At 43.8% G+C, this 16024-nt stretch overlaps 1 protein-coding gene across 1 annotated transcript in view; it reads left to right on the top strand.

The window, feature by feature from the left end:
* Positions 1–16024, top strand: part of LOC139230822 (aquaporin-3-like) — a 78133-nt gene that overhangs the window by 26103 nt on the left and 36006 nt on the right. The window contains exon 2 of the mRNA XM_070862473.1: positions 13238–13364. Within this exon, the coding sequence (XP_070718574.1) occupies positions 13238–13364 (127 nt within the window). The remainder of the gene's footprint in view (positions 1–13237; positions 13365–16024) is intronic.

Below are 16024 nucleotides of genomic sequence, written 5' to 3'. Positions count from 1 at the left end.
CATCAACGACGGACCCGAGCCAGTATCTACTTCCATACTCACAGGGACTCCGTTAATCTTGACCTCCATAATCACTGGGGCCGAACCGTCGGTACAGTATATAGTCCAAACAACGCCTCATCTTCTTCTGCCTGCTCCTCGCTGGAAAATGGACCCTCTGGACCCTCTGCCATGTCCTCAGCCACACGGTGAGTCAGGTGTCTTTTACACATACGCTGAAGGTGGCCTTTCGTGTGGCAGGTATTGCACGTATACTCCGCAAACCTGCACCGGTGAGCCCCATGGCTTCCTCCGCAGCGCCAGCATGGTGCTACTCGATTAGCCCCCCTCGGCGGACTCTGAGTTCCAGGATCCCGAGGCCTGTGCTCTCTGCCCTGGGCAGAGCCACGTTCTGCAGTTTTGTCCATGGTGTGCTATCCTGTGGACAGTGCCTGCCGGGTTCGAGACTGCGTGGATCATCTGCTTGGTGCTACAAGTCGATGCCCTGTTGGTGGTGATGGCTTGCTTCAGGGTGACTGTAGGTTCCGTGTATAACAGCTTGTGAAGGAGACCCTCATGGCCAATCCCCATAACAAAAACGTCTCGCAACGCGTCTTCAAGGTGTGTGCCAAAATCACACGGCGCCGCAAGTCTCCTGAGGTCCGTAGCATATTTGCTAACATCCTGGCCTTCAGGTCTGCAGTAGTGGTAGAATTTGTACCGGGCCATGAGGATGCTCTCTTTCGGTTTCAGTTGGTCATGAATGAGTACGACCAGCTCCTCATATGACTTGTCCCTGGCGCTCCCGGGTGCCAGAAAATCCCTGACGAGACAGTAAACCTCATCGCCACAGCTGGAAAGTAATATCGCCTTACGCTTCTCTCTCAGTGCGTCTGTGTGCCCCATCAGGTCGTTTGCCATAAAGTAGTACTCGAGCTTTTCCGTAAAGGCCTCCCAATCATTTCCCACCATAAAATCCTTTAACGAGCCCAGAGTAGCCATAGTTGCATGATGCATAAAGTTCGTCCGTGTCCTTGTCACCAATGTGATGTATGTAACTATCATTAAGGAAGAAATAGCGGGACATCTAGATAGGAATAGTGCAATCAGGCAGACGCAGCATGGATTCATGAAGGGGAAATCATGTTTAACTAATTTACTGGAATTCTTTGAGGATATAACGAGCATGGTGGATAGAGGTGTACCGATGGATGTGGTGTATTTAGATTTCCAAAAGGCATTCGATAAGGTGCCACACAAAAGGTTACTGCAGAAGATAGAGGTACGCGGAGTCAGAGGAAATGTATTAGCATGGATAGAGAATTGGCTGGCGAACAGAAAGCAGAGAGTCGGGATAAATGGGTCTTTTTCGGGTTGGAAATCGGTGGTTAGTGGTGTGCCACAGGGATCGGTGCTGGGACCACAACTGTTTACAATATACATAGATGACCTGGAAGAGGGGACAGAGTGTCGTGTAACAAAACTTGCAGATGACACTAAGATTAGTGGGAAAGCGGGTTGTGTAGAGGACACAGAGAGGCTGCAAAGAGATTTGGATAGGTTAAGCGAATGGGCTAAGGTTTGGCAGATGGAATACAATGTCGGAAAGTGTGAGGTCATCCACCTTGGGGAAAAAAAACAGTAAAAGGGAATATTATTTGAATGGGGAGAAATTACAACATGCTGCGGTGCAGAGGGACCTGGGGGTCCTTGTGCATGAATCCCAAAAAGTTAGTTTGCAGGTGCAGCAGGTAATCAGGAAAGCGAATGGAATGTTGGCCTTCATTGCGAGAGGGATGGAGTACAAAAGCAGGGAGGTCCTGCTGCAACTGTATAGGGTATTGGTAAGGCCGCACCTGGAGTACTGCGTGCAGTTTTGGTCACCTTACTTAAGGAAGGATATACTGGCTTTGGAGGGGGTACAGAGACGATTCACTAGGCTGATTCCAGAGATGAGGGGGTTACCTTATGATGATAGATTGAGTAGACTGGGTCTTTACTCGTTGGAGTTCAGAAGGATGAGGGGTGATCTTATAGAAACATTTAAAATAATGAAAGTGATAGAGAAGATAGAGGCAGAGAGGTTGTTTCCACTGGTCGGGGAGACTAGAACTAGGGTGCACAGCCTCAAAATACGGGGGAGCCAATTTAAAACCGAGTTGAGATGGAATTTCTTCTCCCAGAGGGTTGTGAATCTGTGGAATTCTCTGCCCAGGGAAGCAGTTGAGGCTAGCTCATTGAATGTATTCAAATCACAAATAGAAAGATTTTTAACCAATAAGGGAATTAAGGGTTATGGGGAGCGGGCGGGTAAGTGGAGCTGAGTCCACGGCAAGATCAGCCATGATCTTGTTGAGTGGCGGAGCAGGCTCGAGGGGCTAGATGGCCTACTCCTGTTCCTAATTCTTATGTTCTTATGTTCTTATGTAACACTCAAATCACTGACTACACGCAGTCTGGTGTTGTAGTAACTGCTGTGACCTTCGTCCTTTATTGTCTGACTCCAGAGTGCCTCTCAGGTGTGGTGGGCAGCCTTTTATACTCTGTCTTGCAGGTACTTTCAGGTCTCCCACCACAGCGCCCTCTGTGGCGCACCATTGTGCTTATACATTTAATGTACCTGGACAATACATAACAAAAACAAGGAATGATTTGGACAGAGTACCAACACTATGCACTCTACCATGCATCCCATCATGGAGTTATTTTAGAACCGACAACAACTTCTCCAGACAACCAAATTTCTTCAAAAGTGTCCAATCTTCAGGCTGACTGATTGCTTTGAAAGCTTTGGTCAAGTCAACAAATGCCATACATAGGTGTTAGATCTCTTAATTTCCAATGAAATACGAACTCCGGTTGTAGTTTTAATGTAACTTTATTTTGGCAGCAGCAACAAGCTTCTGGCTTTAAGCCAGGCCTTTGTCCTTCTGAGACCACATGGTCAAAATGGCTGTACTTATACCTGTTTCAATTTACAGAAAAGAACTCGCCTTCTTTGACCTTATTGGCTCATTTGATAGTCTTTTAACCTTTAATTGGCTCGCTACCCAAAGGTCCTAAAATGTCAAGTTGATTGATGACTTAATGCAATGTGCTCAGTCACACGTAGACATGGGAGTCTGTGTTTTCTCAACCTGTCTAAATGCAGCCTGTTTGAATTCTCTATCAATAGGTCTTGGTTTTGCTCCCTGAACTTCTGAATTTTGGCGAACAATGAAGATCATTTCCATGGTCCCTCAGCTAGCCCTGAAGCTGCATTGCGATTCCACAAGCCTCTTGCCCACTATATTCAGGAACAGGTGATCAAGAAGAATCCGACTCGGAATGTTGCAAGCTATTGATAGATACTGCAGTTTCTCTCCTGTGTTCTTGTATATCTTGATGACGATTGCATTCTTTAGATTTTGTGGAAATTTCTGCTTTCTCCATATTAGGCAGAACAGCTTGTGCAAGTGCTCAATAAGAGCTCTACATCCAATCTTGTAAATCTCTCTATGAAAGCCATAAGGTCTAATGCTTTGCCATTCTTCATAGTCCTCGTGGCTGCCTCCATTTTCCAGATGGTTGGTGGAGCAACTAAGATGCCATCATCGGCCTCTTTCAAAATGTGGTCCAAGACTTCCTCAGCAATAGACAACTCAGTGTTGAGCAACTGCTCAAAGTCTAGAACCCATTGTTGGTCTATTACCTCTCGATCTATTATCAGTGACCCACCATCTCTGCTCTTCACTGACACCATCACATCGTGCCATGGATCATAGACAGCCTTCAATTCAATGTACAGCTGTCTCATGTGATGCCTGTCATTATACCCCTGCAAATTTGGTGTAGTTTGATCTGCATTTTTTTTAAAGTCTCGAAATGTAGCCTTCTTTGCCATTGAATTATTGAACCATGGTCAGCAAGTAAATTTTTATGCGTTCTCCTCTTTCTATCAAGCAGAAGTTGGATGGATTGTCATTTTCACTAAACCAATCTTGATGGTCTCTAGATATGAATCCAAAAGTCCACTCGGTCATCTGGTATACCACATTCCAGATTTCCAACCATTGCATGTCGATATCAGTGTTATTCAGAGACGTACTGGAATTCAAAAGGGCTTCCACGATTTTCTCAGAGTTCTGCTTGAACATCATAATTCTTCCATCTTTCAACATTCAATCTCTTTATCAGCTTCGCTGTTACCATTCGGCCTCTTGGCACCACCAGCAAGGACAGCTTTGAGCGTATCATTCAATGATCAGTTTAGCTGTCATATTCTCACATGGCAGAGATTATCTTGACATTACAATGGTCCCTTTGTTGCAGATTGACATAGTCTATCAGGTGTCATTGCCAGGACTTTGGGTGCACCACAATGCATTCTTGTTATTTGGCTGTCGCGAAACAGTGTTTGTAATAACCAGTCCACTCCCAGCATACAAATCGAGGACGAGAGAACCATTCCTATTTACATCACTAATCCCATACCTACCTAAATCATATTGCCAGCTTGCAGAATCCCTTCCTATGTGTGCATTAAAGTCTCCCATACTAATTAGCTTATTAGAAATGGAGGTTGCAGTAATCAGCTCATGGAGTTCGCTGTACAATGATTCCTTTTCCTCTTCTGGGCTTATCATTGTTGATGTGTAAAGACTCGTGGTTGTAGCAAAGCACTCCAGTGCATAGGATGCAGCTGGACAGAAGGTCTCTACTGGAAGATTCATAAAATATGCTCATCCAATTTTCTAATCCCCTATGCCCATTTTTTGACTGAGTAAGAGGCGGAGCTAATGAGAAAATCTCCCCTATTTCTTATGCAGCAGAGATTTCACAGCGCTAGATTTTACATTTAAAGGGGTAAAGTTACATCTTCAGCACTGGTGGAGCACAGCAGCATTCTGGTTGTTCACCCTGGTGTGTGTGACCCTAGCTGAAATTTTTGTTGGTGGATGATTTCAACCAAACAACAGAGAGACTAGACACATCATTTGTGTTGCAGAACAGCTAAAAATCCAAGATAAATTACAAGCACACTTGGCTGAACTGAAGAGTCCAGATGGCCGCACCATTGGAAATAATAGGGTGCTTGGGGGAGTTTCAACGCGACTGCGAGAATTTTGGAGCGTATGTGGAGCAGCTAGAAATGTTTTTTTTAACCACAAATAGTATCATTGAAGTCCCCGATGATGAAAACCATAACCGGGTAGTGTTGGAAAGAAAACGGGCTATTATCTTGACAGAAACAGGCCCCGAGGTGTATGAAACCCTGAAAAATTTGCTTGTTCCCATCAAGCCAAAGAACACATCACTTACGGTGATTCTAACTAAGTTAAAACAGCTCTACAGTCCTGAGCCCCTGGAAATTGCTGAAAGTTATTGTTTTGGAATACGAGATCAGTTAATTGACGAAAGTATCAGTGAGTACATTGTAGTATTAAAGAAGCTATCTTTCACTGTCATTTTGGAAACTTTCAGGATCGAGCATTACGTGACCGCTTTGTTTGTGGGATGAAAAGTGAAGCGATCAGAAGAAAGTTGTTGACAACTCCGAACTTGACTTTTGATTTAGCTTGTCAGACAGCTATGTCAATGGATATGGCCAACCAATATTCCTGAAAATTTCGTACCATTTCCCGTCGTCAGACAACCGAGATAAATCGCCTGCAGGTTAAAAGTAAAAGGCAGTTGGACCCCAAGGCCTCAGCAACTGGCCAAGGTAACAGAGCATTGAAGTCATCCTGTCGGTGCCTGAGACAACACATTGTTCAAAGTTATCCTTATGTGGAGGCATAGTGTATCTTCTGCAGGAAAACTAGGCATCTTGCAAAGGCATGTCAACTGAAGAGTAAACCAACTTTCAAGGCTATAAGTAGAAATCCCCAGAGACTACATAGCATGGAAGAAAAGCAACAGGGTGAAGAGATACACGTCATCAGGAACAAGAGGGTATCTAACAATGATTCAAAAAGTATCATCATCCAAGTAGATGTTGCGTGAACCAAGATACCCATGGAAATTAACACTGGTGCATCCATGAGCGTAGTACCGGAATCGCTATATCTCGACAAGTTAAGTGATTTTGCCACTGGAAAAGTTGAAGGTAGAGCTGCGAGGCTATTCAGGAGAGAACATTCCTGTAGGAGGACGTATCACCATACAGGTGAAATACAAGGATCAATTTCCGAGCTTGCCTCTCTTAGTAGTGGCAGGAGACAAGCCTGCCTTACTCGGAAGAAATTGGTTGGGATCACTGAAGCTGGATTGGAATGAGATTTTTCATGTTGAAATGAGATTTGCATTGAAGGATGATGTAATCAAGAAGTATCTGAAGGTGTTCTGCGAAACAGGCAGTCTGATCCAATGTTTCAAGGCGAATGTCAGTGTACAGAAGGACGCTAGACCAATTTACTGTAAGCCATGTCCCGTACCATATGCACTCAAGGAGAAAGTTGAGCAAGAACTCAAACGACAAGAGACTGAGAACATTATCTTTAAGATAGATCTATGTAATTAGGCTACACCCATTGTTGTTGTATCTAAGTCAGATGGTGATTATAAAGTAACCGTAAACCAGGTTCTAGAGGGTAATCCCCCCAATACATTGCCAAATGCAGATGATTTGTTCACAACACTGACCGGTGGTCCGATCTTCTCAAAGTTGGATCTTACAAATGCCTACTTACAATTGCAGCTAGATGAGGAGTCCACGTCATGCTTGACTATAAGTATTCATCTAGGCCTATATCAATTTAATAGGCTACCATTTGGAGTGTCTTCCTCCCCCGCCATATTCCAAGGGGTGATGAACCAGATTTTACAAGGTATTGAAGGGGTAGTATGTTATTTAGATGACATGCTCATTTTAGCACCAAACAGACAAATCCATAATAACTTATTGAATGAAGTGCTCAAACGGCTAGAGAAGCGCAGAGTACGAATGGCTGCTCGCAAGTGTGAGCTATTTCAAAACTCTGTGGAGTACTTAGAGCACAGAGTAAACAAAGATGGTTTACATCCAACCAAGGGAAAGCTGGATGCAATCAGAAATGCACCCACTCCCAAGAATGTCACGGAACTTCGATCATTTTTGGGTCTTTTGAACTATTATGAGAAGTTCCCACCAAATTTGGCTACAGTGTTACATCCACTGAATGAGCTGTTGAAAAAACAGGTCCATTGGAAGTGGTCAGAAGAATGCAATGCAGCATTCAAGGAGTGTAAAAGCCAATTGGTAGGGAGCACCATGTTAGTTCATTATGACGTATCTAAAGAGAATCATGATGGAGGTAAAGTAAGAGGGAAAAGTGAAATTAAATCAGGAGGTGAGAGTGAAGAACCATCGCCATAAATGGTTAAAATGGTTACGAGGAAGAGTAGTGAAAATATGTGCTCCTCGCACATATTTGGTTAAGATGTTTGATCATAGAAACATAGAAAATAGGTGCAGGAGTAGGCCATTTGTCCCTTCGAGCCTGCACCACCACTCAATATGATCATGGCTGATCATGCAACTGCAGTACCCCATTCCTGCTTTCTCTCCATACCCCTTGATCCCTTTAGTCGTAAGGGCCACATCTAACTCCCTTTTGAAAATATCTAACAAACTGGCCTCAACAACTTTCTGTGGTAGAGAATTCCACAGGTTCACAATTCTCTGAGTGAAGAGGTTTCTCCTCATCTCGGTCCTAAATGGCTTACCCCTTATCCTTAACCTGTGGCTCCTGGTTCTGGACTTCCCCAACATCGGGAACATTCTTCCTGTATCTAACCTGTCCAATCCCATCAGAATTTTATATGTTTCTCTGAGATCCCCTCTCATTCTTCTAAATTCCAGTGAATAGCCTAGTCGATCCAGTCTTTCTTCATATGTCAGTCCTGCCATCCCGGGAATCAGTCTGGTGAACCTTCGCTGCACCCCCTCAATAGCAAGACTATCCTTCCTCAGATTAGGAGAACAAAACTGAACACAATATTCAAGGTGTGACCTCACCAAGACCCTATACAACTGCAGTAAGACCTCCCTGCTCCTATACTCAAATCCTCTCACTATGAAGGCAAACATGCCATTTGCCATATTCACCCCCTGCTGTACCTGCATGCCAACTTTCAATGACTGATGTACCAGGACACCCAGGTCTCGTTGCACCTTCCCTTTTCCTAATCTGTCACCATTCAGATAATATTCTGCCCTCCTGTTTTTGCCACCAAAGTGCATAACCTCACATTTATCTACATTATACTGCATCTGCCATGCATTTGCCCACTCACCTAACCTGTCCAAGTCACCCTGTTAGCATCTTCCTCACTGCTCACACTGCCACCCAGCTTAGTGTCATCTGCAAACTTGGAGATACTACATTCAATTCCTTCGTCCAAATCATTAATGTATAATGTAAATATCTGGGAGCCCAGCACTGAACCTTGCGGTACCCCACTAGTCACTGCCTGCCATTCTGAAAAAGACCCGTTTATTCCTACTCTTTGCTTCCTGTCTGCCAACCAGTTCTCTTTCCATGTCAGTACATTACCTCCAATACCATGTGCTTTAATTTTGCACACCAATCTCTTGTGTGGGACCTTGTCAAAAGCCTTTTGAAAGTCCAAATACACCACATCCACTGGTTCTCCCTTGTCCACTCTACTAGTTACATCCTTAAAAAATTCTAGAAGAATTGTCAAGCATGATTTCCTTTTCCTAAATCCATGCTGACTTGAACATGGGCACAGAGCACTGATATAAAAATTAGCTGACAGCACTAAATTAGGGGACATGGCAAAATGTTAGGAAAATTAATAGCAACTCTGAAGTGGGAAGATATGCAGCAAATGCAGTGTAGCATAGATGTAAAATAGTGTATTTTAGGAAAAAGACAATAGAAATCCTGTCACTGCTTTCCAAATGCGCTGCTATTACATCTTTAATAATTGATTCCAACATTTTCCCCACTACCGATGTCAGGCTAACCGGTCTATAATTCCCTGTTTTCTCTCCCTCTTTTTTTAAAAAGTGGGGTTACATTAGCTATCCTCCAATCCATAGGAGCTGACCCAGAGTCTATAGAATGTTGGAAAATGACCACCAATGCATCCACTATTTCTAGGGCCACTTCCTTAAATAATCTGGGATGCAGACTATCAGGCCCTGGGGATTTATCGGCCTTCAATTGCATCAATTTCCCTAACACAATTTCCTGACTAATAAGGATTTTCTTCAGTTCCTCCTTCTCGCTAGACCCTTGGTCACCTAGTATTTCCGGAAGGTTATTTGTGTCTTCCTTAGTGAAGACAAAACCAAAGTATTTGTTCAATTGGTCTGCCATTTCCTTGTTCCCCATTATAAATTCACCTGATTCTGATGCAAGGACCTACATTTGTCTTCACTAATCTTTTTCTCTTCATATATCTATAGAAGCTTTTGCAGTCAGTTTTTATGTTCACTGCAAGCTTCCTCTCATACTCTATTTTCCCCCTCCTAATTAAACCCTTTGTCCTCCTCTGCTGAATTCTAAATTTCTCCCAGTCCTCAGGTTTGCTGCTTTTTCTGGCCAATTTATATGCCTCTTCCTTGGATTTAACACTATCCCTAATTTCCCTTGGTAGCCACGGTTGAGCCACCTTCCCCGTTTTATTTTTATGCCTGACAGGGATGTACAATTGTTGAAGTTCATCCATGTGATCTTTAAATGTCTGCCATTGCCTATCCACTGTCAACCCTTTAAGTATCATTCGCCAGTCTATCCTAGCTAATTCATGTCTCATGCCATCAAAATTACCTTTGTTTAAGGTCAGGACCCTAGTCTGTGAATTAACTGTGGCACTCTCCATCTTAATGAAGAATTCTACCATATTATGATCACTCTTCCCCAAAGGGCCTCGCACAACAAGATTGCTAATTAATCCTCTCTCATTACACAACACCCAGTCTAGGATAGCCAGCTCTCTAGTTGGTTCCTCGACTTATTAGTCTAGAAAACCATCCCTTATGCACTCCAGGAAATCCTCTTCCACCATATTCCTACCAGTTTGGTTAGCCCAATCTATATGTAGATTAAAGTCGTCCATGATAACTGCTGTACCTTTATTGTACACATCCATAATTTCCTGTTTGATGCCATCCCCAACCTCACTACTATTATTTGGTGGTCTGTACACAAACCTCACTAGCGTTTTCTGCCCTTTGGTGTTCTGCAGCTCCACCCATACAGATTCAACACCACCCAAGCTAATGTCCTTCCTTACTATTGCATTAATCTCCTCTTTAACCAGCAACGCTACCCCACCTCCTTTTCCTTTCTGTCTATCCTTCCTAAAGATTGAATACCCCTGGACAGGTTAGATTTGTTTACATTGATCATATTTACCTAAAGATGTGGAAGGAGTTGAAAGTTGGAATGATTCGATTATTTCTGACTCATCAGATAGTCTTATTGCAAGTACAGTACCAGTAGCATATCCTACATCAAATGTACTAGAAACAAGTCCAAGAGAAAATCAGAATTTAAGTCTGAGTCCGAGTCAGGCAGACAAACAATCTGAAGTTGTAGAGTTTAAATGTAGATCAAAGGTATCCCTTGGAGGAAAACTTTCCTCAGGATCAATCTAGAATGAGTCTAAGTTTGACATCATGTTTGGGATGTTCTGTTCGAGAGTGAAGGTATCCTCTTCGAAACAGAAAACAAGTGGTTAAGTTTGATTTCTAAATATGGACAAAATGTGTCCATATCTTTTGTTATGTATAACCATGCAAGTTTTGTATGATGATTGTTTGTTATAATTACTTCTTCATTAAGGAGGGAGAAGTGTAACATATAGTTCCACCTAGTGGATTACTGCTCCAGCTAGTGGACTACTGTGGTAATGCAGCCATTGCTGTAAATGCAATAAAGACATCAGGTGACAGGTCATCTGACAAGTTCCTGAGTTAATAGCCATCTTGGATTCTGTGTGTTTGTGAGGTCGTAAAGAATGGCCTAGAAATCTTTCCGCGGGCAATCGACTGAAAAAGTTTAAAAAGATGCTCACCTACTTGTTCCTGCTGCTTCCGCTCGAACTTCCGATCCCGAGGCCTTCACTTCCTACGCATTTGAGAGCGTGCACATTGGGATGTCCGTATGCTGGAGCTGGAGTCACATGGCTCTGGGCAGCCAATCAAGGTACAGTATTTTGTCACTCATAATAATGCGAACTCCGTAAGTTGGAGTTCCCATTATTATGAATGAGAAACCCCCCCAACACACAAAACACTAATAAAAAATAGTAAAATACACTATATATTTAAGATTCATTTAAATTAAAGTTCTTATAAAAAAAATATTTTCCCGACTTTTTAAAAAGTTTTTAAAATTATGCCTTAAAACAAACTTACTGTAGTGAGGAAGGTTTTTAACAATAAAATATGTTTTCATATATGTTTATTTATTTTAATTTTAATGTTTATGTATGTTTTTAAACACTTGCGCCTGTAAAAGTAGGCTATACGCCTGCTTTTTCAGGCGCAAGAATTTTGAGGACATTTACTAGGCAAGATATGCGTAAATATTGCAAATCTTGCCCTGCAAGTGTCCTCGCTCCCGATATGCGTGAGATCTGTCAAGCCAGAAACTTGACAGATCGGAAAAGCCGGTTTTCAGCGCATGCGCATTGCGTGCTGAAAACCGGCTTTTCAGATGCCTTCCCGGGTTCGTAGAAACTTCGTACGGACCTGGGACATCGGAATTTTAGGCCCAATATATCACACCCTCATTCATCAAAGCACAGACTGCTGTCATAGAGGTGTGGGGTTTAGATTGGAGGCAGCTGTCTCTTCCAGCCTGGGACTGTGCTACAGATGAGCTTCACTGATCTCTTTTCCCCACAAATCAGTGGCCAATATTTGTGTGACATGGCAGGAATGGACATGTGTAAAATATTTCAAGATGGCAGCAGATGCGTACTCTCTCATCAGTCCCTTCCAATGCCTGCTTATGAGGCAGAAAGGATGCAGGACCAGGTTGCCTAGTCAGCAGCACGAGGTCCAGCCTGCAATATCCCTCTTCGGATTTAGCTGCTGTGAAATAAGGCCACCTCAATTCAGAGGCACCGAGTGGAATGCACTCCGGCCATTCAAGTAGCGCCTAGAAAAAGCACAAGGCTAAAAATATTAGTTCACACATCACACACTGGCATCAAGGGGAAGTACAGTGGTATGAAGCATAAGGTACACACTCAGTATGGGTTTTCATTAAAATTATCTTGGCACTAAAGTTGCTGCGTGTGCCAATATTGTTTTTGGCAACATTTAAGGTTGCTTTCATCAGGTGCCATGAATTGCATCATGTGAGTTACTATGTACAGAGAAAGGTCTGTTGATGATGGTATGTAAGTAGTGGGACAGGGAAGACCATTGATGCAACGGCCAGACGTGGCAGTCTAGAGAAGATGGTTTCTTATAGCTGGCAATGAGTTGTCCTCTGCAATATCCCAGGCTACTACTACTGCTCTTCTTCCTCAACCCCTTGTTGCCAATGGCAGCTTTGTCCTTGGTTTCTCCATGAGGAGACCTCTTCGGAAGGCAAAGTGTGCATTGTGCAGCACACCACTATGATCCTTAAGACCATAGCTGGACTGAATTACAGCACACTCCAGATAGATCCAGTAGAATGGCTATTGTTAGAGCAGTGTTCTGCAGCATGTGGTATACTCTGGGATGGTTTCCTTTGGAAAGATTTAGACATTACTGCTTGGTCAAAATCAGGTATCAGTGCCTCTGCCTATGTATTCTGGTGTGGGGTGCTGCCAAGTGAGTGTGATAAAAACAGAAAATTCTGGAAACACTCAGCAGGTCAGGCAGAAAATCTAGGCTTAAATTTACTCTTGCTGGGCAGGATTAATTCTGAATTCTTGCTGAGTTGGAGCACTCGGGGACTGCCCAATGCTCCATTGAGAGATTTGAGATGGTGAGAAAATCTCAATCAATGAGGAACAGCTGAGATCACTATGAGTTGAAGCTGGGGTTTAAGCTCTGTCTCTTTAATGCTGAGTCCAGTGCTTGCCACCAAGACTTTTGGATTCTATTTGCATAAACAAGGAGCGATAATACCATTGCAGTGACATTAAGTTACGTATGCAGTCCTGTGTTGACAGTATATTAGTACCATAAAATATACCTTAAACCATGATCTGGACTCTTCCATTCTCATGCTGGAAGGAGGTCAAGAGAAAAATATGGGAAGCAAAAATATTAGTGACAAATATAAAATGTATTTATTCTTGCCATTTCTTTTCCTTACAGTTGTTTGGCTGTGGAGCATTGGCACAAATTACCCTCAGCAGGGGTACACATGGACAGTTTTTGACTGTTAATTTTGCCTTCGGATTTGCAGTGATGCTCGGTGTACTCATAGCTGGCCAAGTGTCAGGTATATCTACATATATATCTCTCTGTATATACGCATGCAGTACTAAACAGCTTGAAAGACATTTCACATGTAATTCTGGGTAGTGCAGCCTTTTATAGAAAAATAATTACCTTTTGTATCAGAGAAAATGTCACCGTGAGATTAGCGACTGTGAATGTGCAATATTTCCCTGAAAAGCTCAGTGATAAACTGCTACACCTCATGATTTTTCCCATGTTGATTCTATAAAATTTCACATCAGAATGGTTATCTGGCCTCCTTAACCTTTTTTAACATTTTGTCAATTTGTGGCATTTAAGGAGACATGGATCACCGTCCTATTTCTCTCTGCCTTCCCAAATAGCACTACAAAATCAGGCAGAGGGCAACAGAAAATCTTGGCAACTGGGTGGTACAATGGGTTGGAAACCTCACCTTTCATTGGAATCCAGCTTGGACTAATGGGATGAAGTCTACTCCCTCTGCAGTGATCAAGAATAAAATGAGTTTAAATCTAGTTCCATGGAAATATTTGCAGGGCTATGTGAAAAGAGCAAGGGAGTGGGACTAATTGGATAGCTCTTTCAAAGAGCTGGCACAGGTACGATGGACTAAATGGCCTCCTTCTGTGCTGCATCAATCTATGATTCCAAGGCCTTGAAATTGGCTTCCTTAATGCCTTCTGTTATTACCTCTAGGCGGGGGCGGGCGGGGGAGGGGGCAATAACGGGGTGTTAAGCATTTACCGACCAGGCGCGGCAAGAAGATCGACTCCCGCTATATTCGGTGGGAGATTTGCGGCGGTGGTATGGCGTTGCCCCCCGATCTCCTTCGCCCGGAGATCATGACATCATCGCCGTGTGCATCGCCCCAGACCTGAACTTTGGTTCCGCCCCCTGCAGCATCGCCGGGCGAAAACACTGTCAGCTGCAGGAAGCATTCATCAGGAGGCCGGACACTTCGGGGTCGATGCTTAAAGGCGATGAGGCCAAGGTATATAAAAACATTTCTGGAATGTTCTCAGTCAAATTTTTTAAATCATCTTCGCTCCCGATTGATCAGCCTGCACTCTGCTGCAGTGCATTGGGCTGATTGGGCCAGATCGCGGCTGCCGTCGGGGACCAGGTACATTTTTTCCTTGCAGAGCCTGCAGCGATGGCCCTTCCCTTTAAGAGAGGGAAGGAGCCTTCCAACGCGGCAGCGCTGCACACCTACCGCCCCGCCTGCTGCCCCTTGCGCTTCAGGAAAGAAGTGGCTCGCTTTGAGTTAGCGCTCCACTTCCTTCCTGGAGCGCAAACCCCAAATGTTAAAAACATTAGCACATGCCGCTAATTCTTTCAACTTTTAAAAGTTAGCGCCCTAATCGGAGGGCTCGCGAATTTCTCCCCCTATGATTCTATGATTCTAGTGCCAGATGAACTGGGAAGTTTGAAGGAGGAGAGACTCTCTATGAAAGGGTAGGAAGTTGGATGGGATACACTATCGCTGTGAACATAAAGCAATGTCTGCTCTTGTTGATAATAATCTTGAGATTCAACACTGCCTCCAGTGCGCCAGTGCAGCCTTCAGCCGCCTGAGGAAAAGAGTGTTTGAAGACCAGGTCCTCAAAACTTCCACCAAGCTCATGGTCTACAGGGCTGTAGTAATACCTGCCCTCCTGTATGGCTCAGAGACATGGACCATGTACAGTAGACACCTCAAGTCGCTGGAGAAATACCACCAACAATGCCTCCGCAAGATCCTACAAATCCCCTGGGAGGACAGACGCACCAACATTAGCATCGTCGACCAGGCCAACATCCCCAGCATTGAAGCACTGACCACACTGGATCAGCTCCGCTGGGCAGGCCACATAGTCCGCATGCCAGACACGAGACTCTCAAAGTAATCGCTTTACTTGGAACTCCTTCACGACAAACGAGCCAACGGTGGACAGAGGAAACGTTACAAGGACACCCTGAAAGCCTCCCTGAAAAAGTGCAACATCCCCACTGACACCTGGGAGTCCCTGGCCAAAGGCCATTCTAAGTGGAGGAAGTGCATCCGGGAGGGCGCCGAGCACCTCAAATCCCATTGCCAAGAGCATGCAGGAATTAAGCGCAGGCAGCGGAAAGAGCGTGCGGCAAACCAGTCCCACCCCCCCTTACCCTGAACAACTATCTGTCCCACCTGTGACAGCGACTGTCGTTCTCGTATTGGACTGTTCAGCCACTTAAGGACTCATTTTTAGAATGGAAGCAAGTCTTCCTCGATTCCGAGGGACTGCTTATGATGATGATGAACATAAAGCAAAGATTGGATGTGGCAGAGTGACTGCGTTAAATTTCATCTGCCATTTGTCTGCCCATTTCACCAGTCTGTCTATCTTCTCCTGAAGTCTGCTATTATTCCTCTCACTGTTTACTACTTTTCCAAGTTTTATGCAAACTTTGAAATTATGCCTTTTATACCCAAGTCTAGGTCCCTTTCCTTTTTTTGAACAGGGGTGTAACATTTGTAACCCTCCAGTCCTCTGCCACCACTCCCATATCTAAAGAGGATTATGTCAGAATGAAAATTACTAGAACAACAATAATTTGCATTTATGTACTGGCCCAGAAATTTGTCTCGAGCGGTGGTATCGGATCGCCGCCCATTATACACAGCATCTGATATTCAGTTCCATTGACTGCCTTTTAAAA

The sequence above is a fragment of the Pristiophorus japonicus genome, chromosome 2, assembly GCF_044704955.1.
Source record: "Pristiophorus japonicus isolate sPriJap1 chromosome 2, sPriJap1.hap1, whole genome shotgun sequence".
Classification (NCBI taxonomy): domain Eukaryota; kingdom Metazoa; phylum Chordata; class Chondrichthyes; family Pristiophoridae; genus Pristiophorus; species Pristiophorus japonicus.
Note: the sequence above shows the minus strand (reverse complement) of the source record. Positions and strands in the feature narration are given on the sequence as shown.